Raw genomic sequence first — 27,221 nt, forward strand, 5'->3', positions numbered from 1 at the left:
AACGCACAACGAATCTCCCTAGCAATGTAGCCGGGCAACTGGTTAAATGGGATACATCTTAGTAATACATCTTAGCAATACATCTTGGTAATAAATCTTAGTAATAAATCTTAGTAATAAATCTTAGTAATAAATCTTAGTAATAAATCTTAGTAATACATCTTAGTAATAAATCTTAGTAATAAATCTTAGTAATACATCTTAGTAATAAATCTTAGTAATAAATCTTAGTAATAAATCTTAGTAATACATCTTAGTAATAAATCTTAGTAATAAATCTTAGTAATAAATCTTAGTAATAAATCTTAGTAATACATCTTAGTAATAAATCTTAGTAATAAATCTTAGTAATAAATCTTAGTAATAAATCTTAGTAATACATCTTAGTAATAAATCTTAGTAATAAATCTTAGTAATAAATCTTAGTAATAAATCTTAGTAATAAATCTTAGTAATATTTCTTAGTAATAAATCTTAGTAATAAATCTTAGTAATAAATCTTATTAATACATCTTAGTAATAAATCTTAGTAATAAATCTTAGTAATAAATCTTAGTAATAAATCTTAGTAATAAATCTTAGTAATAAATCTTAGTAATAAATCTTAGTAATAAATCTTAGTAATACATCTTAGTAATAAATCTCAGTAATACATCTTAGTAATAAATCTTAGTAATAAATCTTAGTAATACATCTTAGTAATAAATCTTAGTAATAAATCTTAGTAATAAATCTTAGTAATAAATCTTAGTAATAAATGCAATCAGCTGAGACGTAAAACTAAGACTCTCCTGCTGAGCATACCTGGCAGGTTACAAATAGAGGACGATCCACTTAAAGACACCCCACTGATTCTAATGCAATGGACGTATGTTGAACTTCTTTCGCACCGTATGCAGCCAACTACACTAATCAGTGGTATATATAAATGGACCACACGGTATATGGCTGGTAACAATGATGATGGTGATGATTATTGCGGCTTAATTATGACAAATCTTTAAATCTTCAGATATGATTGTCATCATAATTCAATGCTTTTAGCGCATTATGAAATTAATAAACCAAAACAAATCAACAAAATGCCTACGAAATCCATCGTATGATTAGACACGATGTGATCAGCTGATCAGGACCGGATCCAATATCGATTGCACCACATTCTGATCCAATATTGTTCCAGACAGCGAGTGCAGAATTAATGAGTTACCAATTACGAATATATTCTTGGTGTTTTCGGTAAAGTCACGTAGAAGGGAAATAATACAATCACCTGATGATGATTGCTTGTGTTGCAGTCGACAAGTCGTGAAAATGATAATGTTTTATATTTTTATCATTTTATTATTTCCCTTCTACGTGACTTTACCGAAAGAACCAAGAATATGAATCCCTGCAGTCACGAAATATTTAAATCAAAATTAAATTACAAGTAGTTACTCATTTAAACTTCATTGAGTCTCACAAGTCAGTCCCTATCAGGAGGATCCACACATTTGGGGGAAAAGCACTTCACCTCTGCACGCAGTGGGGTTTGCTACCAATGTTTCTGTGTTTGCATGTCCCTACTTGTTTTTGGCTCTTGCGTACGTAATTAAAGTACGATCCACTAGCCCCCCCCCCTTCCGTGTGCGACAGACGTATGCCATCACGAGATGGCATGTTAATGACTTGAAAATAATGTGGCTCAAAAATTGCAACGGTGACAAGTTCGATTTTCTAGCCACTATGCGTAATTGTGAACTAATTACGAGGGACTTTGCAAAATGACAATTTGCTGGATTTTGTTAATAATATAAACAAGCATGCTTACTGGCCTTGCAAAAATATCGTAGAAAATATGATGTTATTAGATTATGTTGTGTCCAGATGGCACTTTGTAAATATTATTCACAAATTACACGTTTGAGCTAATTTAATGCAATTGATCTGAACAACTATGCAGACACGTATTGTAATTATTGAGCAATTCTCGCCTCGATTTTAAAAGCTATGCAAATGTAGACACGTGTTGAAAAGAAACCAGTTAAAGAATTTCATCCAGTGCTATAAATATTAATTGGTTGCTATGCTTGTTCCGTTATTTAATGAATTGGCCCGTATCAATCTAATGCACTAATGCTGTCTGGCTTTCTACGTCAGTAGTAGGCCAATATTGGAATATGGATGTGCAGAGTTTGGGGACGATTTAACATATTTTGCCCGTTTCAACTGCCGTGCCAGGAGATTGAACTCGCGACTGCCGTGTTCTTACCATGACACCATAGTAGCATCCTCATTCGTACGAGTGGGCCCTTTTTGTTGCATATGTTAAAGTCGTACAATCTTTTCCAGTGGGGTCGTTGCCTGAGTATTTTTGGAACAACTCTGTCATTAAATCTTTACGTAAGTTGTCTGTGATTGGCAAAGTCCAAGTGACCTACTTTTAGCTTATCACAGAGGGGCACATATGGATAGTTTGGGGCGATGGCCAGTTTGCAATGCAATTATGTTTTAATTGCATTGCAAACTGGCAATGCAATTAAAGAACGACATTCTTATCAACTCATATATCGCATAATACATGAATGCATGTACGGTGTAAAAAATAATACTGAAAAATGTAAATGTTACATCTGTCAGACATTCTGATTTCAAAATACACAGCAGGCATTCACACTATTATGATGACAGGTTCAGTTTTATGATTTTATTTGAATATTTTGTATATACTGTAAAATAAGGGTCTTCCGTAGCAGCCACCTATATATTATAAGCGACGCTACTGTGCATATAGAGCCAGTTATAATACCTGCAGTGTAATACAACAATGCAGGTACTCAATAACTCATTTTCAGCATTGTCCTGCATTGGGGTGTTTGGCGAGTTCAATTTAAAGTCTACGGCTGTTTTCATGAAATTACAGTTTTCTTCCATCATCATCACCATCACCACCACCAGGCACTGGAGCATAGTAGAGTACAACAATTTGTACTTTCCCACACTGTCCTCCGCTGGACCAAGTGGTCCTGAAGCAGCCCACAATACATGTATGTTTTCTTTCACGCAGCATGGCAAGTGTCCTTCCATCCACAATCCTGGCTCAACCCTGGCGTCACTTCAGAGGTCTGAAGAGATCGGCTGCATTCCGCGTGATTTGGTCAAAGGCTAAGTCACTTATAGTAGATTCCAATTTTTTTTTCAGTTACTGGCCCAAGACCGCCAATGTGCTACCCTGGAGAGCCTGACAAAATAATGTGTGAATTCAATCGCAGTGCTCTGGATTTAAACCCGGTGCTCCAATACGGCGGTTGAAATTCCTGAGCCACCCAGCTAACCATTTCTAAAGGCCCGCTGAAAGTCAATGCGTTAATGTTTTGAGACGAATTTATTTTCATATCATCATCTTTAATGCATAGTCAATAACCTCTGGGTGACCTCTGAATGCCAACATTTTTCTCCGCTACTGGGAATTAAGCTCTTGCATTCAGAATCTGAATGCTTCAAAGAACATGCTTTCATCCGTTCATTCATTCATTCCAAGCCCGAGTGTGCGGTATTGTTTGTTTTCCACCTTTTGTTTTTGAAGGTCCAATGCACACACAAGAGGCTCGGAGGTAGTTTTCCAGCTTCTTGAGCCAAGGATTTGGTTGTCAGCACCACAGGCAGTTTATAAAGTGCATGGTCTATTAGGGGGATCTCGAGCGAGCCCGTTTGTGCTGGAGTCACTGGCTGCCCCGTCTTACCACAAGAAGGCAGATTTGTGAATATTTTTCGTTGCGTTTTCGGATTTTAGTTTTTTGGGTTGTTACCGTGTTGTTCGGCACGATGTCCGGCGTTTTTGTTCGTGCACTGGGAGCTTATTCACCAACTGAAGTTCTAGTCCATGGATTGAGGATCAGAGAAGCCAACTAAATTATATGCCTCAATACTGATTGCCACTCCATCTGGGAAAATACCTAGCCGAAACGAAACTTTTTATTTAGCCAGGTAAGGCCCACTGAGCTTTATGGCACTTTTTCAGAAGTGACCTGGCCACAAATGGATAGCTCAATGACGTGGCTGATCATGTGGAAATGTATCGCAGCCAAATACTCTAAAGGCATGTTTCTAAAGGTGGATAAAACTGGAGGACCTGGAGAAAAACCCATGTGACCATGAGGAGAGAGATACACAAACTCCAAATATACAAGCTTCAGGGTTAGGATCGAACCCACAACATATTTCATACCAGGCGAGGTAGTTAACGTCTCATCACCTCGGCTGTGATGTCACACAGGTGTTCCTAGATGTTGGCATCACCAACTTTATACTTGTGTTTTGTTCTCTCGAACATAAAGTGCAGGTTAACCTTCAAACATCATTGTAGCTTTCTAGAAAAACGTGGAATGTCTTCAAGTGGGCAGACAGACAGACATAATCATTCCGGGCCATAACATTCAGTGGCCTTACAGCTCTCTAAAAAAACATCACTCCCCTTTATGCAAAGGATATTTATTATTTAAATTGTATTCCAAATGAATTCAGAAATTTTCAAGCATTATTTAACGTGTGCATTTTCCCATTAACTTTAGACTATATGTTCATGGCAGCCAATGATACAATGTGTCTTCCGAACAGCAGTTACAATCCAACATTTCAACTTTATTATGCAGCTGAGAACACGAAGGTGTAATTTTCTTTCTCTATACGTGCTATTGTAGTTCTTTTTAGTTCTTGGGAATGTAATTAATTAACTGTCAAATTGTCCACATTTGACATTGATTAACGGATGATCTGGAATTTCCCTTCGTTTCTTTTGAATGGCTTTGATCTCCAAACTTATGCTCCTTGATTAACGTTGCATTATGCATTCCATTCCCTCCTCTAAAGTTGTAAATTTATCACCCATCTGGTTCAGAGCGTTCTAATGAATGTATGGGCTGTTTGAGTGAATGGGGTCAACAGGCACTGGTTTGGATAGAGAATATTAAGCAGGGGAGTAGAGGACACAACGCAGAGACTCATCTTAGCTGCATAGTGGAGTCTCGCACGAAATTGAGCCAACGTTCATAGTGGAGAGACCCACATTTGGAAACTGCTTAACGTGAGGACATGCCACTGATAATATAGAAATTGCGTTACTCGAGGTCACCGGGTCACCGGGTTCCATGAGGGGCTAATGCCTTGTCAGAGACCCTGAGATTGCACGGCCAAAATCCCAGCTTTTATCTGCAGGGGCTTGAGCCACTCGTGATTAGACTGGCTTCCCAAGTGCAAGCATTACATATATCTGTTTGAAACAATTCCTACGGTTTAGCAAATTAAATGTCAGATGAGGAGACCAGATGACCCAGAGGTCACAGCACCGAGTTGGCACTGCTGAGAATGAATCCGGGTTTCAGACGACCACGATTCTATATATTTTTTTTCTCAAGTACGCAGTGAGTTGATGGTCTCAGCGCAGTCACAAATCACTAGATTGGATTTTCAACCAATGTGGCAAAAGTCTGGCTCTGGGAGATATAAAATTCCATTTACGTGTCACGTGAAAAACATGCCTAGAGTAGTCCACGTCAGACACAGTAGTGCCCCTAGTGTGGATGATACATTCATTTGAAGGGATCTTAGAAGTAGTTTTGTGATATCCACTTCCACGAGCCATTCTCTCACGTGGGATGACACACCACTGTGGACATACTGCACTGAGAGTTCTTCATCACACGATGTGACGCTGATCACGTAATTAAAATAAATTGGGGATTATTTTTTAAAGACTATCCACGCTTTGTTAATTAAATGTCAGATTTGCATTAACCTTTTAAGGAAACCAATTCGCCATATGTTTATGGAATAGTGTTCTTTTTATAGCTTTGGCCAAACGTGCAACGTTGGGGGGAGGGGGGTGGGGGGGGCAAGGCAATGGTAACACCCGTACCTCACAATGATAATACTCGTACCCTCACAATGGTAATACTCGTGCCTCAGAGCAAGAAGGGCCTGAGTTGGTGTTCCGACTTGGCTGCATTTCTGCACGAGTCTGTATGCCCTCCCCCATGTTCTGTACGGGTTTCAACCAGAAAATATCCACCAAAGACAATGAATCATACACTACCAGAGCATGTTTTTTTTGCTTGCATGTTCCCCACAAGTATATGTGGTTAATGCAGACATGATTCCTTTGCAAAAGGTTTCAGTTTGATGTTTTAACATCTTAACGCCTGTTTCGTTGCCAGAAAGAGTAAAACCTATTCTTAGATTTTCATAACTGGCAAGAGAGCTCCCATGATGATACCGAAAATCTCGAGTTTCCTCCTAAAAGCTAAAAATAAGTTCACAATTAAAACTGGCATTGGCAAAACATCCCGAAGCTGAAACATGCCGTGCAAATTACTCAATTGCGATTAAACATAACAGCATCTCCTGCGAAAAAAAAAACTTGGCATGACCCTTCTGAAAGACTTACCTGGTTAAACTAGCGGAATAATAATGACAATTGAAGCTACATGACTGTGCCACTGTGACTTTATTCAATAACTCATTGCTGTGTGCTTAAAATAAGCAGTGCTCCTCTCCATTGCTGGGCCTAAGCGAGTGGTGTAAACTCCCCGTTCTCTGTCAAGGGTGATTCTTTTAACAAAGAACAACTATCCACCTCCCTCAAAGTATGGCTGCTTCACCAGGTAGCTATCATTTTGCTGACCACAGAGGAATTTCTGATGACAGCCTGAATTAATTTTGTCCAGAGTTTGTATTCAAGACTTCGTCATAGGGCACGTTATATACTTAGCTGTCAGCATGTAACAAGCATTTAACTGTGCATTGATTAATTGATTAAAAATGCATATAATAACAACTCACGATATATGAATTGAGTGCTGCGTGTGAGAGCCCGCTACTTGCAGTTCATGAAAATGACATGCACATCATAAAATACTTATTTGGCGATGCTGCTGCTGCGTTTGCAGTGGTGCACGAGCACAAATAACAAAAGAAAAAACGCACTCGTCAATAATATTGTGGCATTATAAAGAAAAAAATAGATATAATCGCTCCTTTTCTGTGTGCCATGTCCATTCTCAAAGACGTTGGCGATAATGGTCTTCCTTCTATGTAGCTCTGCCCATGATATTTACTCAAGACCTGTACAATATACAATCCCGTTTGCATCCTATTGTTCGCCAGTCAAAACATGACGTTCCGTCTCTTGTTCTCTCATCACGTGTCCAAGAAATGTCACTTACCTTTGTATAATTTTAATTTGCACTTGCTACTTGTATTGCACGCATTTTGTATGCCCATTAAAGTTTTACAGCCTAAGGTATATGAATTGAGGTGCTGCGTGTGAGAACCCACTACTTGCAGTTCATCAAAATGACATGCACATCATAAAATACGTATTTGGCGATGCTGCTGCTGCTGCGATGGCAGTCGTGCACGAGCACAAATAACAAAAGAAAGGAAAAACGTAAAGAAAAAGAAATTAAAAACGTTAAAAAACGTTATGGTCACGGTACCTTATTAATAGCCGCTCATCAAATCGTGTTGCATTCGGGCTCATGGAGAAAACGAAACTGTGCTCAAGAGACAGACATTCTGCAAAACTAATGCAAACGAGAGAGGAAAAACACAAGGCAGGCAAATTATAGATTTTTTTTTTAATCAAATCATGATCCGAAATCAAGACAAATTTCGACATCGCTTGGGAAGAGGGGACGTGGTGAACCTTGGCATGGTTTATTGATGCGCGTCATAGCCACAACTTTGTCCATGACAAAGCAATGTTTACTACATATTTAATGGCCTATTTTGACGACGAGTTTGTTTTACAGGTTCTGTAAGCCTTAAGATACACCACATGTTCATAATTAAAGCAGTAAGTCAATCATCACTTAGACAGTGCTTATTCTACCTTTTTGGGTTGTGTTTACATTTTTTCTAAATCCAGAACAAAGACAATACAACTGCATGCAGTCACACCAAGGCCGCTGTACTTACATGTGAAACGAAAACTAAACAAAGACCCCGATGTCATGAGCTCTCTAATGCGTTTTACGATTGCACCACATGTTGTTTAGCACGATTGGCCTTCTTCGGAAACTGAAATTATTCAATTCTGAAGAAGGTCCCAGAATATGGTCCGAAACGTCAGACATGGTACCGAACTACGCACGGTACGACCCGAGAACGCATCCGAGGGCCCTACGGCATTTTCAAAACAACCGAGGAAGTCGACTAAACTAAGCTAAAACTATATTTTTTATTGTACCAGGTAAGTCACACTGAGCTATACAACTCTTATTCTTATGTTTTTTTGGTAAAGTCACGTAGGTAATTATTTTTAATTAATAAAAGTAAAATAAAAATAAAATAAAAATTACGACGTTTCGGAGGCAACACAAGCTTCCGTCTTCAGGTGGAACCGTCACAGCACGATAGCTTTTATTTTATTTTTTATTTTACTTTTATAAATTTTAATTTTAATTTTTTACCTACGTGACTTTACCGAAAAAACCCTAAAAATATGAATCCTTGCAGTCACGAAAGCTTCAAATCTAGAACTATACAACTCTGTTTCAGAAGCGACCTGGCCACAAATGGTAGCCCAAAAAAGTGGCTTCTGTTGAAATTTATAGCAGCCAAATACTCTCAACGCATTTTCATTTTTCTTACATGGAGGAAAAAACCAGGGAACCCGGTGAAAAATCTATGCGACCACGGGGTGAACATACAAACTCCAAATATACAAGCATCAGAGTCGGGATCGAACCCATGACCTCTCGTTTACCCGTTGAGGTAGTTAACATCTCATGAGCACGGCACCCCCTTATCAACACTAGACCCCATAATCATTATTCTCGATACGGAAACAAATATTTATCTTGCCATTCTGTGAAAATTAGTGCGTGAATAATTAATCAACATTCGCCTTCATATCCTCTACTAATTATTATTCCATGTCTTAATTATATTCCAATTGTGCAATGAGCACGATGTTGTCATGGAATAAGTACATTTCCATGTGGAACTCTTGTTCGAGGATGATCCCTGGAATACGATGTCAAATAACTACTTCTGAAATCACTTCAACATCTCATTATCAACACTCGGGACACATCGTTCATGTGCCCTGCAAATAGTGTTTTGTCAATCATACCAACATGTTTAACTCATAGAGTGGGACCATGTTGAATCAAATTTGTGTAAAACCAGATGGGACCATTGACCTCACTACACTTGAGAACTCAGTTTTAATCACAGGTGGCGCTGAAACCCGCTCTTTAAATTTAAGAATCTCAGTGCGCTGAAACCTCCGAACGTGCCTTGGTGTATCGGATCGTGATACCGCTCTAATGCGGTTGTAAATACATCTCGGGCGCGCACTCTCGCGGGACGTCGTACGGGGTGAAACTGCGTCCCAGCCCTCGCTCGCTCGCGCGACGAGGCGCAAGTGGACACGTCATCTCCTTAGGATTTAGGGAGCGGAATTGCGATGAGAGGTCACAACTTTGATTGGGAGGGAACCTCCGCCAATGACGGACCAACAACTGCGAGCCTGGATTGATTGATCAGTAAAGAGCAGAATATTGACAGGGCAATTTCACGCTGTGGAGTTATTTGACCTCCACAATGATGCATGTATGCGGTGCATTCATCATTGACACGACGCTAGAAAAACGCCATGTGTCTGGCATTTCATTAATATATTGATTGCAGAAATATATTCACAAAATGTAAGGATTTTTTTTTACTTTTGTAATTATTCCAGCAACCTTAATTTAATTCCCAGCCATGGCTCATGCCAATCGTGAGTGACATTTGATCCAGTCCTTTGCACTCCCCTTCACCAATTTACACTAACCAGTGTGGTGAAGTATGGTTTAACAACTCCCATGACGGATATAATTTTGCGGCTAGACTGCTATCCAGATGTTTATTGTGAAATCATTTTAACTGTTCATCTTCACGGTACTCTTCATTTTCATTGTACGACTGTGTGTGTGTTCTTCGCGTCCGTGCTGTAATGTAAAACGATGTGTTTTTCACGTTGTAACGGTTTGTTTGGCACGGTGTCCGACGTTTTGTTCCACATGCCGGGAGAGCATTTCCCAATTTTATTTCAATTGCGTTGTTACTGTCATGTCACGAGACAGAATTCATTTCAAACATTCTTAGGGCAGTCCGAACACAATTGTATGATATTGTAAGAAATTAAAAAATATTTTTCTTCTGAAAAAAAATCTCATTAAAAATTGGCCTTTTCCTTTTCACAGCACACAATTCCCCCCCACACACACTCTGCTATGAGATTGCCGATTGCCACATGGTTGTCGAACTCATTGTTTTTTAATTCTCCGAGCTGAAATGGAGACAAATTAATTACAAAACCAAATTCAAGAGGATATATTGTTTTTGTGCTGTTATTAGTGACCAGTCTGAGACCATCGCTGCGCTGGAAAACCCATTTTTAATTGTACGTCGCTGAAACTTTGATTCCAACCCAGCCTGTCAGCAGTACGGGCTCAGACGCCGGACCTCTGAGTCACCCATCCTTCTCATATTACATTCCACGCATGTATTGATTGCAATATTTGCGAAAAACTTGGCGTGTTTTGTTTAACCATATGGAACGCTTGCAGTGTGTGAATTGTATTACTGTATTCTAAATGCGTAATGAGTCTCCTCTTCAGTTTAGAGGCCATATATAGGTCATACCAAAACAATGCTCCGGGGAGGAGAGGAGTGGGGAAAGGAAAGACTGATTAACGTTGTCTTTACGTCTCTGGTGGTGCATACATAATCTGGTTACAACTCAGCCCAGCAACCCTAACCCGCTCTTTAGCCACGGCCAAGTGTAGTGAACCATTTGATCTGCGTTATTTGTTTCGCCAGTGTGCGCGCGTGCGCGAGGAGTGGTGGCACAGCGGTTCACGCAACGCATAACGGTACCAGAGGCCTAGGTTCAATTTTCGGCAACGGCTTTCAGTTTTTTTTCATTCAGTTTTCAGTTTCATTAATTAGGTATATAGTCCTGTGAGCCATGCGGCTCTTGAATCGGGTGCAACCGCAACAAACAAAAACATGAACTAGAAACATCTTAAAGTGACTACACGCAACAGAAAAAATCCTGTAAAAAACAGCAAAGTCTTCCCGAAAAACGCCGTATTTCAACCCTTACAACATTGAAACTGTCCTGGGCCTCTCCTAGGTTGACTCGGCCTTAAACGATCGCCTGGTCCAGTGTGTAAATGATCAGCACTCGGGAGACAGCATTAGTTGGCTTTGGTGCTGGCCAACTAACTTCCCGGTGTGCTTTGCTGGCCCAAATAGGTGCTCGCAAACAACCATTCTGTTTTGAGCAGATCAGAACTTTGAAGTCGCGTGTCTACTGTGCAGCAGCTGTGGGATCTGGTGGCGGGTAAGACGCGTTGGCAAAATGTGGTGGTGGCATCATCAGTTTTGGCCACGATAACGTCTTGATCTTGACCTTGAAAGATCACGTGCCCCTTCGGTGATGTTAAGAACAATGGCTTCAATGCCTGACAGTGTACAGCATCAGCTGTGAACCTACTCTGGGCTTCCCCTAGGTTGACTCACCTATAAATTATTACCTGGTGCAGCGTGTCAAGATCAACACCGGTGAAACAACGCCAGCCAGGTGTGGTACTACCTACACGACTCCCTCATGTGCCGTGCCGGCCCTAAAGGGTAATCGATAACAGTACTTGCCGTGCAATGTGTGCGGTGAAAAATTGGATATTCGTATCGCGTGCGAGTGTTGGGCAGACTTGTGTGCAATGCTCTTCGAACCTCGAGGTCCGACACTTGTCCCACGGCGAAATCAGGAGCAAGTGTTATCTCAACCTGTGCTGGGTCTCTGCTCGGTCAACATCGCATGTAACTCGGTGCGGGAGAGACAAAGGTGGCCAGGTGCAATGTTGGCCACACCCACCCATAGACGCTCGCTAACAGCGAATTGCCTCTCCCATCTGTAACGCTATCCAAGGGGGGTCCTTTTGTTTTTTGGATGCGCATGTGTGGCCACGCGTGTGCGTGCGTGTGTCTTTGTGCTCTCTCTCTCTCTCTACTTTCAAAGCCACGGTGCTCGAATAAATACTACATTAGAAACATTCTTGGGGGTCGGGATTGTGTTTTTTAAGGATTGGTTTCGGGTCCCTGATAGGGGGCTTGGCTATCATCTGGCGCCTACCTTACTCGCCAACGAAAAGCGACACCGAGCGGCGCGTGTAAGCTTTCCGACCCAACTTGGCCTTCCGTGACCTCCGCCCGGGGACGTTTGACTTGCCGGGGCCGTGCGATGGCGCGGAACGGGGGTGGGCCACAGGGCCCGGGCCAAGGGGGTGGGCCACGGGGTCCGGGCCACGGGGGTGGGCCAAGGGGGTGGGCCAAGGGGGTGGGCCATGGGGGTGGGCCATGGGGGTTTGCCACGGGGTGGGCTACGGGGTGGGCCATGGGGGTGGGCCACGGGGTGGGCCATGGGGGTGGGCCATGGGGTGGGCCACGGAATGGGCCACGGGGATGGGCCACGGGGGTGGGCCATGGGGGTGGGCCATGGGGTTTGCCACGGGGTGGGCCACGGGGTAGGCCACGGGGGTGGATCATGGGGGTGGGCCACGGAATGGGCCACGGGGATGGGCCACGGGGGTGGGCCACGGGGGTGGACCAAGGGGGTGGGCCACGGGGTGGGCCACGGGGTGGGCCATGGGGGTGGGCCATGGGGTTGGGCCAAGAGGCCCGGGCCACGGGGGTGGGCCACGGGGCCCGGGCCACGGGGGTGGGCCATGGGGCCCAGCAAAAGCCGCGCTGTTGACGCCGGGGCAACGCAGGAGTGGGGGGGGGGTTAGCGGAGCAGGCAAACTGTACGACCCGCTCGTTCGCTCGCTCGGCGCTGCTTTAAGAGTCGCTTAATTATTGACGACGATTTGATGCCCCCCGCCCGTGGCTGCTTGACGGCTTGTAAAGAAGAAGGACGAGAAAAAAAACCCGCCTTGGTTTGATGAAGGCGCGTGGGTGCGCACCTGCGTTGGGCCGGGAGGGAGCGGTGGCGCAGCGATTATGTACGTGCTGTATGTTGAACTTATTTCGCACCGTACGTAGCCAACAGCGCTAATCGTCGCCAACCGAGATCGATTCCCAATCACGGCCAAAACCAGGGACGATTATCTGAATCGGTAATTGGCCTCCCCTAGGTCGACTCAGCCTCAAAGGAGTACCTGGTGCGGTGTGTAAAACATCGCCACTAGGGAGACAAAGGCGGCCGGGCGTGGTTCTAGACACCGACCCCCTCGTGTGCCGTGCCGGCCTTCATAGGTGCTCGCTAACAGCACTTGCCCCAAAAGTCTGTCAAGGCTACACGGGAAATCTTTATCTTGATTGAAGTGGGGTTTGTGTGGGGAACGGTGGAGCAGTGCGGTGGCGCTGACAAACCCAGTGACTTTGAGTTCAATTCCAAGCTCACGTCAAATAACAGTGGCGCATATCTGAATCGCTTTTGGGCCTCTCCTAGGTAGACTCAGCCTTAAATGAGTACCTGGCGCGGTGTTTAAATAACAACACTGGGAAGACAAAGGCAGCCTGGCGTTGTGGCAGCCACACCCCCCCCCCTGCGAGTGCCATTTCAGCCTCAATAGGTGCTCGCTAACAACACTTGCCCTCAGCTTTTAAAGGCTACATGGGGGACCTTTGCTTATGTTTGCATGGTGGCTTTGTGGGACATCAACAGTCTGTGTTTATTTGCACCTGTCATAGGAATGAGGAATTTCCACCATTGGCCCGAGGGGCCAGTGGGCTCGGTTCCGAGTGACGATGCACAATATCGGTGACAATGTCTACCTCAGCTTAAACTGGTTATGGTCCTTCGTGAAGCATCATTAACACAATCCTGCGGAGGGAGCGGGTAGGAACGTTGCGTTGCTCGGTCAATGGCCAGGGTCAACGGCGGCGTGGTGTATTCCGCAAATATGCCCGACTGTGAGGACGGGCACAAGCCGGCGTGAGTAGGTTAAACGTTGAGTTTTATAAGGGCACCACGGGGTGACCCCACCCAGCCCCACTCCTCCCACCCCCCACCCAGCTCCACCCTCCCAACCCAGCCCCTCCCCACCTATTCCTCCCCACCCAGCCCCTCCCCACCCTCCCCACCCAGCCCCTCCCCACACTCCCCTCTCCACCCAGCCCCACCCCTCCCATTTTTGTATGCACGACGGACGGACACAATAATCCCCTGTGGACTGGTGTAACCAGGAGGTTCCTACCAGTATAAGTGGCAGCACTGTGGAGACTTGAGCAGCAGCGCCCCACCGGAGTTTTTGCAAAAATGACCTTATTAATATGTCCTTAGCAGCAACATTCATTCCCCAGCCTACAATACGTTCATTGCACGAGTGTGTGTGTGTGTGCATTGCACGTGTGTGTGTGTGCATTGCAACGTGTGTGTGTGTGCATTGCACGTGTGTGTGCGCATTGCACGTGTGTGTGTGTGTGCATTGCACGTGTGTGTATGTGCATTGTACGTGTATGTGTGCATTTCACGTGTGTGTGTGCGCATTACACGTGTGTGTGCTCACGCGTGGACGTGGCCGAGCATGGTTCTGGGCACAAACCCCCTTGCGTGTCATCCCGGCCCTTAATAGGTGTTCGCAAACAGCACTTGCCCATGCAGTCTGTTAACGGCTCTGTGGGGGATAATTTTTTTCTCATTGTTGGAATGAGTCTATGCATGTGTGCGTGCGTTCAAGTGGCGCAGTGCTTTTCACGCTGCGGTGGCGAATATCTGAACTGGTCCTGGCCATCCCCTATGTTGACTCGGCCTCAAATGTGTACCTGGTGTGGTGTGTAAATATCTCCACAAGCGATACAAAGGTGGCTTTCATAGGTGCTCGCTAACAGCACTTTCCCTAACAGTATGTAGGCTATATGGGCGATATTTGTGTGCTTGTATCTCTGTAGATACGCGCGTCTGGACATAGTGGTTGGCGAGAACCACTATTCCCACTGAAGCGCGGCCACGCGACTTCGATTCTGAGCAATGACTAACATCGGTGGCAAGCGGTGTGAAAACTTGTCACGTGCCACACATCATTAAATGATGTGCCTCACTTAGCCTTCAATTAGCACCTGGTGCAGCGTTTAAACAAGCAGCACTGGGGAGACAAAGGCAGCCCGGCTGGTATTGACCATATTTCCCGTTTCCGCTAAGCCAGCCTTGTATGTGTATATGTTGGTCCTTTTTTGCGTAGGGAAGGACATCATCAGCTTCAGCCTTGACTTTTATTCACAAGATACACTTGACCGCAGAAGCCTGCATGACCCTTCTGGGGATTGGAGTAGACGCGTCTGTGACGTGCGTCAACAAGTGTACGAACAAAAACGCGCGCACGGTTGTATTGCAGCATGTGCATGTACGGTAGTTAAATACGTATGCAAAATGATTTTGTAGAGAGAGGACCGTCTGTGTGTGCGCGCGTATTTGCGTGTGCGTGTGATTGTTGCAAAATACAGGGTGAATGAAATGCATTAAACTATTTGAGCAATGAAATGCGCTTGGGAATAGATCAACACATTTCTATGTTATTATTCAAGTCTTGCTTTCTTGTTGGAGCAGACAAAACGTGTATACGGTTGTAACAGTTGTGCCGGTAAGTGCATATTGCAGATACGTTTTAATGATTTAAGGCTTACACTGCCGTGGTGATTGCGCTTTTAGAATAAATGTGTTCAAAAATTAGAAGCACTCACTTTAAATTATCTTTTTGTCCCGATGCACGGAAATACCTTTAAATATGCATTACGTACACAGTGAAGCGTGTATTTTGACGTAGCAAAATGTATGAAGTTAGATTGTTTTTGCAATTTCATACATTTGGCCAAAAGACAGAACACTATTTACCATTTCACTTCGGGCCTGGAAACCAAATCACTCTTCACGTGTCCAACAATACATTGCTGAGTTTAACACGTAGGCTTTCGCGACCTATATCCATAATACAGCTTTTTTTGGGTGAGATCGCGTAAATATATAAATGTGTCGTTAAAACCGCAACCACCCGACACAACAATTTAGTAAGATTTGTCACGAAAACAGAACATGCCAATTCGTTACCAGTACAGCACACCGGTGTGTTGGAGAGCCAAGCCACAACATTTACAATCTTGAGTACGACGTTTCGCTAGTTGTAATTACTGGCGAAACGTCGTACTCAGATTTAAATGTTGTGGCTTGGCTCTCCAACACACCAGTGTTGCTGTACTAGTAACGAATCCATTGCTTGTACTGCCATTCCCTTGACTAGCTTGTGCTCCAAGCCTACAACACTAGGTATTCCCAGAGACAAACTATTAACCAGGCACGGCTAGGTGAGCTTTGAGGCCACGTGAAGTGTCAAACGCTCTTATTTACGTTCTTGGCGATGACAAGGAATGTGTCAATTCATGGTCATGGATCTTTTCAGGAATTTTATATATAATATTTGTGTGAGGGTAGCATTCGCTACTGACTACACGGGTCACAGGGTCCCATGACAGTCAATACATCACCTAGAGATGTATTTATTTATTTAAACATGATATTATAATACATTACACTGATGTAAATATTAAAGCCGAAAGACAAATAAATGGAAATCATTGTCGCCATCGACACAAATATTGAGGCAGTGGCCCTCTCCATCCATTTGGCACAGCAGTGGGTTGAGTGCCGAAGGCAGGAAGAAGTTAACATCGACTCAGCCCATCATCTCTCCAGATGAGCTAAGAGACGTTCAAGTTCATTTATTAGGTATAGCCCTGTGAGCCATTCGGCTCTTGAATCGGGTGCAACCGCAACAAACCAAAAACAAAAACATGAACAAGAAAACATCTTGAAGTGACTATGTGCAAACAGAAAATCCAAGAAAAGACAGCAAAATATTGCAGAAAAAGCACCGTACACCAACACTGTGTGCAAAAGTCCCAGTGGGATGCAAGTCAAGACGTACCAACTTGTGGGAAAAACACAGCAGCTGCACTGGTGGATTGACTCGCCCTGTCATGATAACGTGGAACTTCCACCGCTGTTCTCAGATTTGTTCTAGCCAAACGAGCATTACGTTTGGGGGGTGGGGGGTGGAGGAGGTGACTGTCTCGCCCATTGGCACTCAACCACGACTGGATGGCTATTCCACTTCCCTGTGGCACGTGCTCTCGTCTCAAACTACCAACAAGCATATTGCTCTTTCAGTCCCTACGTTACAGGGCTAATAATACAATGGCGTGGCATTTAAATAATAATGTTAAAAAGTCGCGCAGCGCCTCCAGGGACGTTTAGAGAGGTGTCGTCAGGAACTTGTAACAATATACCGGTGGTTGTAGCAGCTGGTGTGTAAACACCTGGCATTTTCCAATCCCATTATAGCCACGCTGCCGTGAGTCACTGGGCTCGCTGCCTCCTGGGTCCACAACATACAATGCCACTTTAGGGTGACTAGGGGTTCAGAGGAGGCAGCGAGACTGGCTGACGGCTACTCCACTTGTCACAACGGTGACAACCGGCAATTCTCTGTGAAGGTAAGCGGAATGTTTTAAACACGCGCCGCACTTCCTATCGTTGCCGTTATTCAGTTGTTCGTTGCGAACGAATGATGTGCAGATTGTCGGAGACTAAAAACGACCGTCAAAATTAAACGACTCTTGTGTTAAAACAATACTGGGGTCATCACATTACGGAAATACTTTGATGTATATGAGGTGTCACGGTGGCGAGATGCTAACTGCCTCGTCTTGTATACAGAAGATTTGTGGGTTTGATCTCGACCCTGACGATGCCTGTTTTTTTAAGTTTGCACGTGCTCTCCATAGTCGAGTGGATTTTTCTCCGGGTTTTCTGGTTTTTCCCCCCACAATTAGAATCGACTCGCGTTTCGAGTGTTTGGCTGCTAAACATTTCCACATGATACGCCACTTTATTGAGCTGTAATTTGTGGCCAGGTTCCTTCTGAAAACGAGCCATACAGCTCACTGGGCCTTACCTGGTAAAATAAAAACAATTAGGTTTCGTTTGATAGTTTATATTGGCCGATATAAAATGTGTGACGATCGTAAGTTATCTTTTGCCAAAATATATATATACCGCGATGTATTGATCGTCGTTTCTTGTGAAAAAGTGTGTTTTACCTCCTAACAAAATAATTACGAAGTCACAAAAGCACAGCAATAACGCTTTTAGATAATCGCTCTCATCTATTAAAATGGGTGCTTTTCATACCGTTTTGTGGCGTAAACTGATGGCACACTTACGTGACACGTGCTCAGAATTTTTAGCAGTCTATTTAATTGATTCCCATTTAATTAGCAGCGTGCGAGCTCTAAGCTTCACAGGCTGTAAAGTTGCAGTGATTAAACGCCTTGTGGCAGGCTTATGTTGGGTTACCCGCGGCAAAAGCTTTCTTCAAGTTATCTGTATTGATTCTGGAAGCACAGTGATGCACGACAATACAACATAGAGTAACACGATTACAAAGTTATGGGAAACTGATGTCTTAATAACCGTCTTATCGTGAAAATTTATATTATTGTATTTGTGAAAAAAATGATATCACGGTAATTCTACCTACAACTGAAAAATATTGCATTAAACTATCCAAATAATCATAATACATTCCAGCAAGTGTACTTATTATTCGTAAATGTTCCATGGCGATGGCAGTAATTAGATGACGAAGCGTTTGGCCACCCTCAGAGAGTCATTGGATGCACTCGGGAGACGGACGTGGCAAATGAGATGGCATTCAATTTCGATTTAAAGCTTTCGTGACTGCTGGGATTCATCTTCTTGGTTCTTTCGGAAAAGTCACGTAGAATGGAAATAATAAAATAATAAAAATATTAACTTTTTTTTATATAACAATATAATAACCATAATACATGATTTTATTATGTTTTATTTTTATTATTTTATTATTTCCATTCTACGTGACTTTACCGAAAGAACCAAGAAGATGATATGGCATTGTGAAGAAAAAAAAACCCAACAACAACCTCGACTTGGGTAGAACACACACCGCTCGCAAGGGCGACGTGGCCGATGAGACTGGCGGTGGAGTGACAGCCAACGGAGAGGGAATGTTGAGAGGTCACCGCCGCGGAGATGGAGCGACGAGGGGTCACAGCAGTTCACGTGACGGGAGTGCGAGAGGAGCGTACGGCATTGCATGACCGCGAGCGATTGATTGCAATGGCATGGAAAGGCCTTCATCAAGCAGTGGATAGACAATGGCCAATGATGATAATGATACGAAGTAACATATTTTCAGATTGTAACGTCCCAATGGTTTTGTCCTTTACATTATTTTCAGCCAATTGCATCCAATTATTTTAATGCCATGTGTTGTGAATGTGCTGCGCATGAAGGTTTGTATATCATTAGTTTATAATGCTCGCATGCATATGAATATCGTGGCAACGGTGGATGTTTCTGAGTGTCTCTGGGACCAATTCACTGAGGCTTCGCTACAGAGAGCTTGTGTGTGTGTTGTTTTTATAACTGGTGCAGCAAAAAAAACATTGTTGCATGATACTGCCAATTCACTGAGCCTGCACTACAGAGAGCCTGTGTGTGTGACCTGGATAAAAATCGATGTGACCACAGGGGGAGCATGCAAACTCCAGGCATACAGGTGCTTTGGACGGCATCATACCCATGACCTCCCGTATACCAGGCGAGGTAGTTAACATCTCGCCACCGTGGTACCCTTATTGAATGTATGCTGCCGCAGCCTCGTAGTCTCAACACAGAGATCGAGCCGCCGGTTCGACCTCCAGGCGCGGCAGTTGAAAACATTGAGCAGGTTTATTATCCCCTCTCTGCCTTCACCATCCAAAACTGACCAGCAAGGAGAAGTATGGTCAAATAACACCTCTTGGCGTGGGGAGGCCTTCATCCAACAATAGATTAACAAATGGCTTAAAAGTCATTATATTTAAATGCAAAGGCCATCCAACATATCTTTGTCATGAAACATTATTATTTGACCTTACTTTACCTTGCTGGTCAGAGTGGGTTGGTGAAGTGGGAGAGGATGGGACCATGTAGATGTCACTCGCCACTGACGTTGACCTCGCTCGGGAATCCAACTCAGGTCACCGTGTTGTTCAAGTGCGCAGCATGTGAACTGCTGCACTGACGCTGCCCCCCAAACATGACCCTAGCAGAGATTGGGAAGTTAAAACACTTTTTTGGAAAACAGGTCGTTCAAAGTAATGTAAAGGTGCAGCACTGCAATTTCTTGCTCAGAACCACTGCTTGCAGAAGGCTCTCCACTATAGGATGCTCTCGAGAGCCCCTCCACAGGGCATTTGGCCTATTCTTCCACACTGGCCAGACGTTTTGGAATAAGTGGGAGTACCCACATTTCCCTCCACCACACGTGACCTACAGATTTTACCAGGTAAGGCCCACTGAGCTATACAGCTTTTTTTCAGAAGCGAACTGGCCACAAACGATAGCTCAACGACGTTGCTTATCACGTGGAAATTTATAGCAGCCAAATACTCTAAATGGACGTTGACTCGAAATGTGGAAGGAAAAACTGGAGGATCCGGAGCAAAATACACTTGACCACGGGGAGAACATGCAAACTCAAAATATACAGCAGGCACCAGGATCGGGATCGAACTCACAACCTCATGCATGCCAGGTGAGACAGTTAACATCTCGCCACCGTGGTGCTATCGACTAACTGGTGGTAACCCACGTGTACGGCTGGGTGGGCAGAGGCGGAGGGGGGAATTCAAGAAACCTGCTCAATGTTTTCAACTGCCGCGCCAGGAGGTCGAACCCGCGGCTCAATCTCTGTGCTGAGATTACGATGCTGCGGCAGCATCCATTCAATGAGGGTACCCTGGTGGCGAGATGTTAACTACCTCGCCTGGTATACCGGAGGTCACGGGTTTGATGCCATCCAAGGCACATGTATGCTTGGAGTTTGCATGCTCTCCCTGTGGTCACATCGATTTTTATCCAGGTCCTCCGGGTTTTCTCTCCACATTTGGAAACGTGCGTTTACAGTATTTGGCTACTATACATTTCCACATGATAAGCCACTTCGTCGATAAATCATTTTTGGCCAGGACACTTCTGAAAAAAAGCTATATAGCTCAGTAGGCTTGACCTGATTTTTTTAAAAAGTTTAGTTTCAATCAATAACTAACCCAATAAAGAGCCACTTTTTTTAGGAAAGTGTATGTGTCAATACACGACTATTGGAACCGTGTGCCAAAAAGTATCAAAACGTCAAGCTCTTCCCAGCAAATGCAAAAACAAATGCTGTTCACAACATCTTGGTATAACTGATAGAATTTATTTCCACCATCAGCGTGGAAAATGGTGCTTATGAATTTATAATTTCTACCCAATACAGAAAGGTTACCAAGTGTAGCATCAAAACGCAGCCGATTGTTCTAATCTACAATCCGAATTGACTGAACAGCTTGTGGCAAACGCTGGCATTATAGTGTTTAGTTTTTAATTATCGTCAGTGGCTTGCTGCTACAAAATGCTGAAATTGTTGATGCGATATTCTAAATCAGGCACCTTTTTTGCCTTTGTTATGACGTTAGTCTTCAGAGTGCATTAAAATTAAACTTTTGCTAAATATGTTGCATCAATGCTGTTTATTCAAATGCACAGTTTTCCGCGGTGCCACTGACGTAAACGATAAAGACAAGCAATCGTTTGGATGTATAATTGTACCATTTCCCTGTGCGCTGTTTCCGCAGCTTCGAGGCCCGTCGCTCGGTCGTCAAAATGTCTTCCCCTGGCGCTCGAAGGCTTGCCAGCGACAGCTGCCCGCGGGCCTCCCTGCCGTGCGTGCTGCTGGCGATGGCCGCCCTGTTGACGACGGGCCGGTGCTGCCCGCCACGCTGCGAATGCGACGTCCTCGAGAAGTCGGTGGTGTGCCACCGGCGGCGCCTCTCCGCCATCCCCGAGGGCATCCCGAGCGAGACGCGTGTCTTGGACCTGAGCAAGAACCGCCTCAAGTGCGTCGACACTGACGACTTCGCGGCCTTCCCCGAGCTCGAGGAACTGGAACTGAACGAGAACGTCATCGCCACCGTCGAGCCCGGGGCGTTCAACAACCTCCCCTACCTGCAGTCGCTCAGGCTCAGGAGCAACCGCCTGCGGCTGCTGCAGATAGGAACCTTCGACGGGCTCACCAACCTGACCCACCTGGACATCAGCGAGAACAAGATCGTCATCCTCCTGGACTACGTCTTCCAGGACCTCGTCAGTTTGAGGAAGCTGGAGGTCGGCGACAACGACCTGGTGTACATCTCACACCAGGCCTTCAGCGGGCTGCAGAGCCTGGAGGAGCTGACAGTGGAGAAGTGCAACCTGACGGCCGTGCCCACCGAGGCCCTGACCCACCTGACCAGCCTGCTCATGCTGAGGCTGCGCTACCTCAACATTGCCACGCTGCAGGACTACTCCTTCAGGAAGCTCTTCCAGCTGCAGATGTTGGAAATCGACAACTGGCCCATGCTCGAGAAGCTCTCGAAAAACAGCCTCTACGGCCTCAATGTGACGTCGCTCACCGTAACCAACACCAATCTCTCGGCAGTGCCCAGCGATGCCCTTAGGCCACTGCAGTATCTCCAATTCCTGAACCTGTCCTACAATCCTCTGGGCACGATCAAGGCGGACGCCTTTGAGACGCTACGCCATCTGAGGCACCTTTGCGTCGCCGAGGCTCAGCTCAGTAGCATCGATCCGTACGCCTTCCGGGGCCTAGCCGAGATGAAGATCGTCAATGTGTCGGGTAACAACCTGATGACTTTGGAAGAGAAAGCGTTTCACTCCGTGGACGTTTTGGACGCTCTGTACATCAACGAGAACCCGCTCGTGTGCGACTGCCGTCTGCTGTGGCTGACGAAGCGGCTCTACATGCTGCGCTTTGACGACAGCCCGCCCGTCTGCTACACCGCCGACTACTTGCAGGACATCGAGTTCGGCAGCGTCGCGTCCAACAAATTCCTCCCGTACTTCGTCTGCAAGAAGCCCAGGATTGTCGGCCCCAAGCAGCGCACCTACTCTGTCAAGGAGGGCCAGATCGTGAAGCTGTCCTGCACAGCCGAGGGTGACCCGGCGCCCCGGAAGATCTGGGAGCTGCCACAGAGGAGAGCGGCACCAGCGCCGACGAGGCGGAATGGCCGCCTCAGCCTCCTGCCCGACGGCAGCCTCCAGATCCGGCATGCGCAGCTGCACGACGGCGGGCGGTACACGTGCGTCGCCAGCAACGTGGCGGGCAACGACAGCGCCACGGTTCACCTCCTGGTCGGCGGGTCGGGCTTGGGCTCGGGCAACGGGTCGCTGCTGGCGCACACGGCGGCCGACATGGCGGCGGGCAACGGGAGCGGCGGCGGCGCTGGGGGGGCGACGGGCGGTCGCGGCGGGTTGGGCTTCCCGCTGGACCTCACCACGATCCTCGTGGCCACGGCCATGGGCTGCTTCACCTTCCTGGGGGTCGTGCTCTTCTGCCTGCTCATCCTCTTCCTGTGGAGCAGGGGCAAGGGCAAGCACAAGACCAACGTGGAGATCGAGTACGTTCCGCCCCGCAAGCCCGACGAGTACATGCTGGACGCCACCCGGCCGCGCCGCTACAACATGAAGATGATTTGACACAGGGGCGAGGTGGCCTCCCCCCCCGTGCCCAGATCACTTGGTCCATGAACTCCCTCTCTCTATTTCACTATCTACCGATCTATTGCTGATTGGGCGATTACAGCGCTCTGTTTGATTTCCGGCAAGTGCGGATAGGTTTCCTGAATCGCGTCGTGCTCTTTGCGAAGGCGGGATGTGTGAAAGAACTCAAGTGTCGAGGGGAATAGGAGGTCAGTTAGCCTAAGGAGATTTGGGCTGACCGGCTTAGTGGCAAACCCCAAGGTAATTGAAGGTGAACCAAAAAAACGAAGCAATGACAAATATCAAAGAAGATAACCTGAACTGTGTGAAGTTGTTTCCGCTGTCGGCTCTGCGACAGCTGTCATCGCCGCATTGGGCTCGCTCCCATCCCCGTGTGTACTCTCAATGTGTTTTCATCCCCTTTGACACGTGGACGGTTTTTCAAAATCTGCTTCTCAATGTTGTCCTCCTATCTCACAAATGTGCGCTTGGCACAAATCAAACTCGCTCGTTTGGACAGCTCTGCGTTGTGCGTGCACGTATCTACATCGACTGCATCTAGAAGTGCAGGCACATGGCGAAGTACTCGCTAAAAGCACTTGCCCCGACAGTTTGTTGAGTCTATATGGGGGGGGGGGGTCTTTGTCTGTTGTATCGCTCATTCCGAATGAAAAATTGAACGGCCCATAAAACAGAGTTTAATTGTTATGGTCAGCTGTCTATCAAAGTAGCATGGGAAGCATATGCATCAACTCAGTCAATGGATATTTACAGCATTCATTTCATACTGCAGATAGTTTCAACCACAGCGGTGGTATAGTGGGCAGTGTACTGAGCTTGGAACCCCGAAAACCAATGTTTGATTCCGAGCGGCAGCCAAGATCAGTGGTATGGGATATCAGAACGGGTCCTGCCTCTTCTCTCCTTCACCAACCCCGGACCGAGCAGATTGGTGAAGTATGGTAAGATAAAACTGCCACACATGGTATGGGGAGGCTTTCATAAATTGGCAGATTGCCAACGCTGGGAATGTTTTAAATGTATTTGATGTTTCACGCAATAGAAACAATATTCTAAGTGTTGGAGTACTACAAGGGTTTTCCCATTCACTTTTTCTATTCGAATAAGTGCCATTTATTCAAATAAAAGTTATATTGGGAAAATGGAAAGGGAGGGAGTGAAAAGAGTTGCATGCATCGTTTCACAATTCTTGTTCGACCTGTGAAATGGTGGGAGATGCGTGTGCCCTGCATCGTCCGTCGAATGCATTTGGGGAACAGTTTCTTTGTTAATGTTTCCATTGAAATGGAAACTGCATGTCAAGGACTACATCCAGTTATAGGCGGTTCGGACACGACTGCTAAATGCAACGCTTTGAACCACATTTGCGCGGTGCTTCTGCCCAGCGATATCCCGTGCATTGGCAACTGCGAGGCTCTCTACTCGTACGAATGTATTTTGCTTCAAATAAGCGGAGCTATTTCTCGTGCCTCGTATTGGAAAAAAGGCAGTGAATGAAAGGCAAAGATATATTATATTAAACATTTTTCTTTGGAACTCACTAAATATTAATAATACAAAAAAGCAGTGCAGTTTCCTGTAGTAGTAAAAGTTAAGTAACCTTTATGAGCCTGACGGGAAACTATCGATTATTGGAAGCTGAGATGAGTCAGAGAACCTAAGCATGTTGAGTGCAGTAAATACTTTGGTTGAAGGCACACAGGAAATCTAGGGTCGAATACTTTATCCCGGAAGTCGTGATTAAGGCTCGATTCATGAGGGTGTTGAAATAAAGACAAGAAGTGATTTCATAAATTTAATTTAATTTTGTTCTTACACTTATAGTCATCTGTTTCGGCGCAGGCTAATATGTCCTCGATCACAATTTCACTGCATCGTGCTGCTTTTTATGGCGAGTGTATCAATTTATTTGATGAAAAGTGTTGCCAGCATGTGGCCCGTGTGAGTACTAGATACGACCATCACTATGACACGCAAAAAACAAACCCCAAATGACAAAACATAGTCGAGTGTGTGAAGGCACAGCCCAGCAATTGCTCGCTCACACCACTGTCGGTGGCAAGGCCTCCACTTCAAAGCGGGGCCCTTTAGAAGGTAATTGGCAGAGGTGTGGACTCGAGTCATGTGACTTGGACTCGAGTCAGACTCGAGTCATGAATTTGATGACTTGCGACTCGACTTGGACTTGCATAACAATGACTTTGTCCCACCTATGAGATGTGGACTCGAGTCATGTGACTTGGACTCGAGTCAGACTCGAGTCATGAATTTGATGACTTGCGACTCGACTTGGACTTGCATAACAATGACTTTGTCCCACCTATGAGATGTGGACTCGAGTCATGTGACTTGGACTCGAGTCAGACTCGAGTCATGAATTTGATGACTTGCGACTCGACTTGGACTTGCATAACAATGACTTTGTCCCACCTCTGGTAATTGGCCTACTCCTCCACGCTGGTCAGACCATCTTGGATAGAGCTGGGAGTGCCCACATTTTGCCCCACCAAACGAGGCCCGTGAACCCGTTTGTACCGTTGGGTGGACAGAGGTTTCGCCGTTGGACATTTAAGAAACCTGCACCGTTTCAACTGCCGCGCCGGAGGATCGGATCTACAATCTCCGGATAGTAGCTCCATTGTGCTAAACCTTACACCCACGGCAGCAACCTCACTCGACTGGGTTAATAATGAAGGCCCCAGTGTTCTTCTGAGTTGCCACTTTATGTTAATGACTGCATCATTTCAGCTCAGTGAATTTATGGAAGAAATTAAACATAGAAGAAGAATAAAAATAATAAATAAGTATTGTTTGTTCTACAATACCAACAACGATAATTGTTTTTTTACCCTTCTATCTGGAAACAAAACTGACACCTTTTTAACAAGGAGTCATGTTTGCATAGACCACAATACCTGCATTCATAATGCAAACAAAAAACATAACTCTGATAATGAATGCACTGTCCTTGAAGTTGATTGGTCCACACCCGAGACAGCTTTTCTTAGAGCCTAGTCTCACCTGGTGTTGGACCAGATGACGACAAAAGGCACACAACTCAAAGACAATGCACCATCAGAGTATGAGAGCTCGGGGTAAGCATTTACACAGTGCATACATTATCAGAGTTATGTTTTTTGTTTGCATTATGACTGCTGGTATTGTGATCTATACAAACATGACTCCTTGTAAAAAAGGTGTCAGTTTTGTTGCCAGATAGAAGGGTAAAAAAACTATTATCATATTTTTTACTGGAAAATGAGGTTCCAATGGTGTAAATGCTTACCCCGAGCTCTCATACTCTGATGGTGCATTGTCTTTGAGTTGTGCGCCTTTTGGCGTCATCTGGTCCAACCCATGTGAGACTAGGTTCTAAGGAAAGCTGTCTCGGGTGTGGACCAATCAACTTCAAGGACAGTGCATACATTATCAGAGTTATGTTTTTTGTTTGCATTATGACTGCAGGTATTGTGGTCTATGCAAACATGACTCCTTGTAAAAAAAGGTGTCAGTTTTGTTGCCAGAAAGAAGGGTAAAAAAACAATTATCATATTTTTTACTGGCA

General features: G+C 45.2%; 1 protein-coding gene across 2 annotated transcripts in view; it reads left to right on the top strand.

The window, feature by feature from the left end:
- Positions 1-26,520, top strand: part of LOC144945896 (leucine-rich repeat and immunoglobulin-like domain-containing nogo receptor-interacting protein 1) — a 110,452-nt gene extending 83,932 nt beyond the window's left edge. For both annotated transcript variants that reach the window (XM_078874524.1, XM_078874525.1), the window contains exon 2: positions 21,733-26,520. In XM_078874524.1, the coding sequence (XP_078730650.1) occupies positions 21,761-23,632 (1,872 nt within the window). In that variant the 5' untranslated portion in view covers positions 21,733-21,760 and the 3' untranslated portion in view covers positions 23,633-26,520. The remainder of the gene's footprint in view (positions 1-21,732) is intronic.
- The last annotated feature ends 701 nt before the right edge of the window (positions 26,521-27,221 follow it).

Source organism: Lampetra fluviatilis, chromosome 39 (assembly GCF_964198595.1).
Source record: "Lampetra fluviatilis chromosome 39, kcLamFluv1.1, whole genome shotgun sequence".
Lineage (NCBI taxonomy): Eukaryota > Metazoa > Chordata > Hyperoartia > Petromyzontiformes > Petromyzontidae > Lampetra > Lampetra fluviatilis.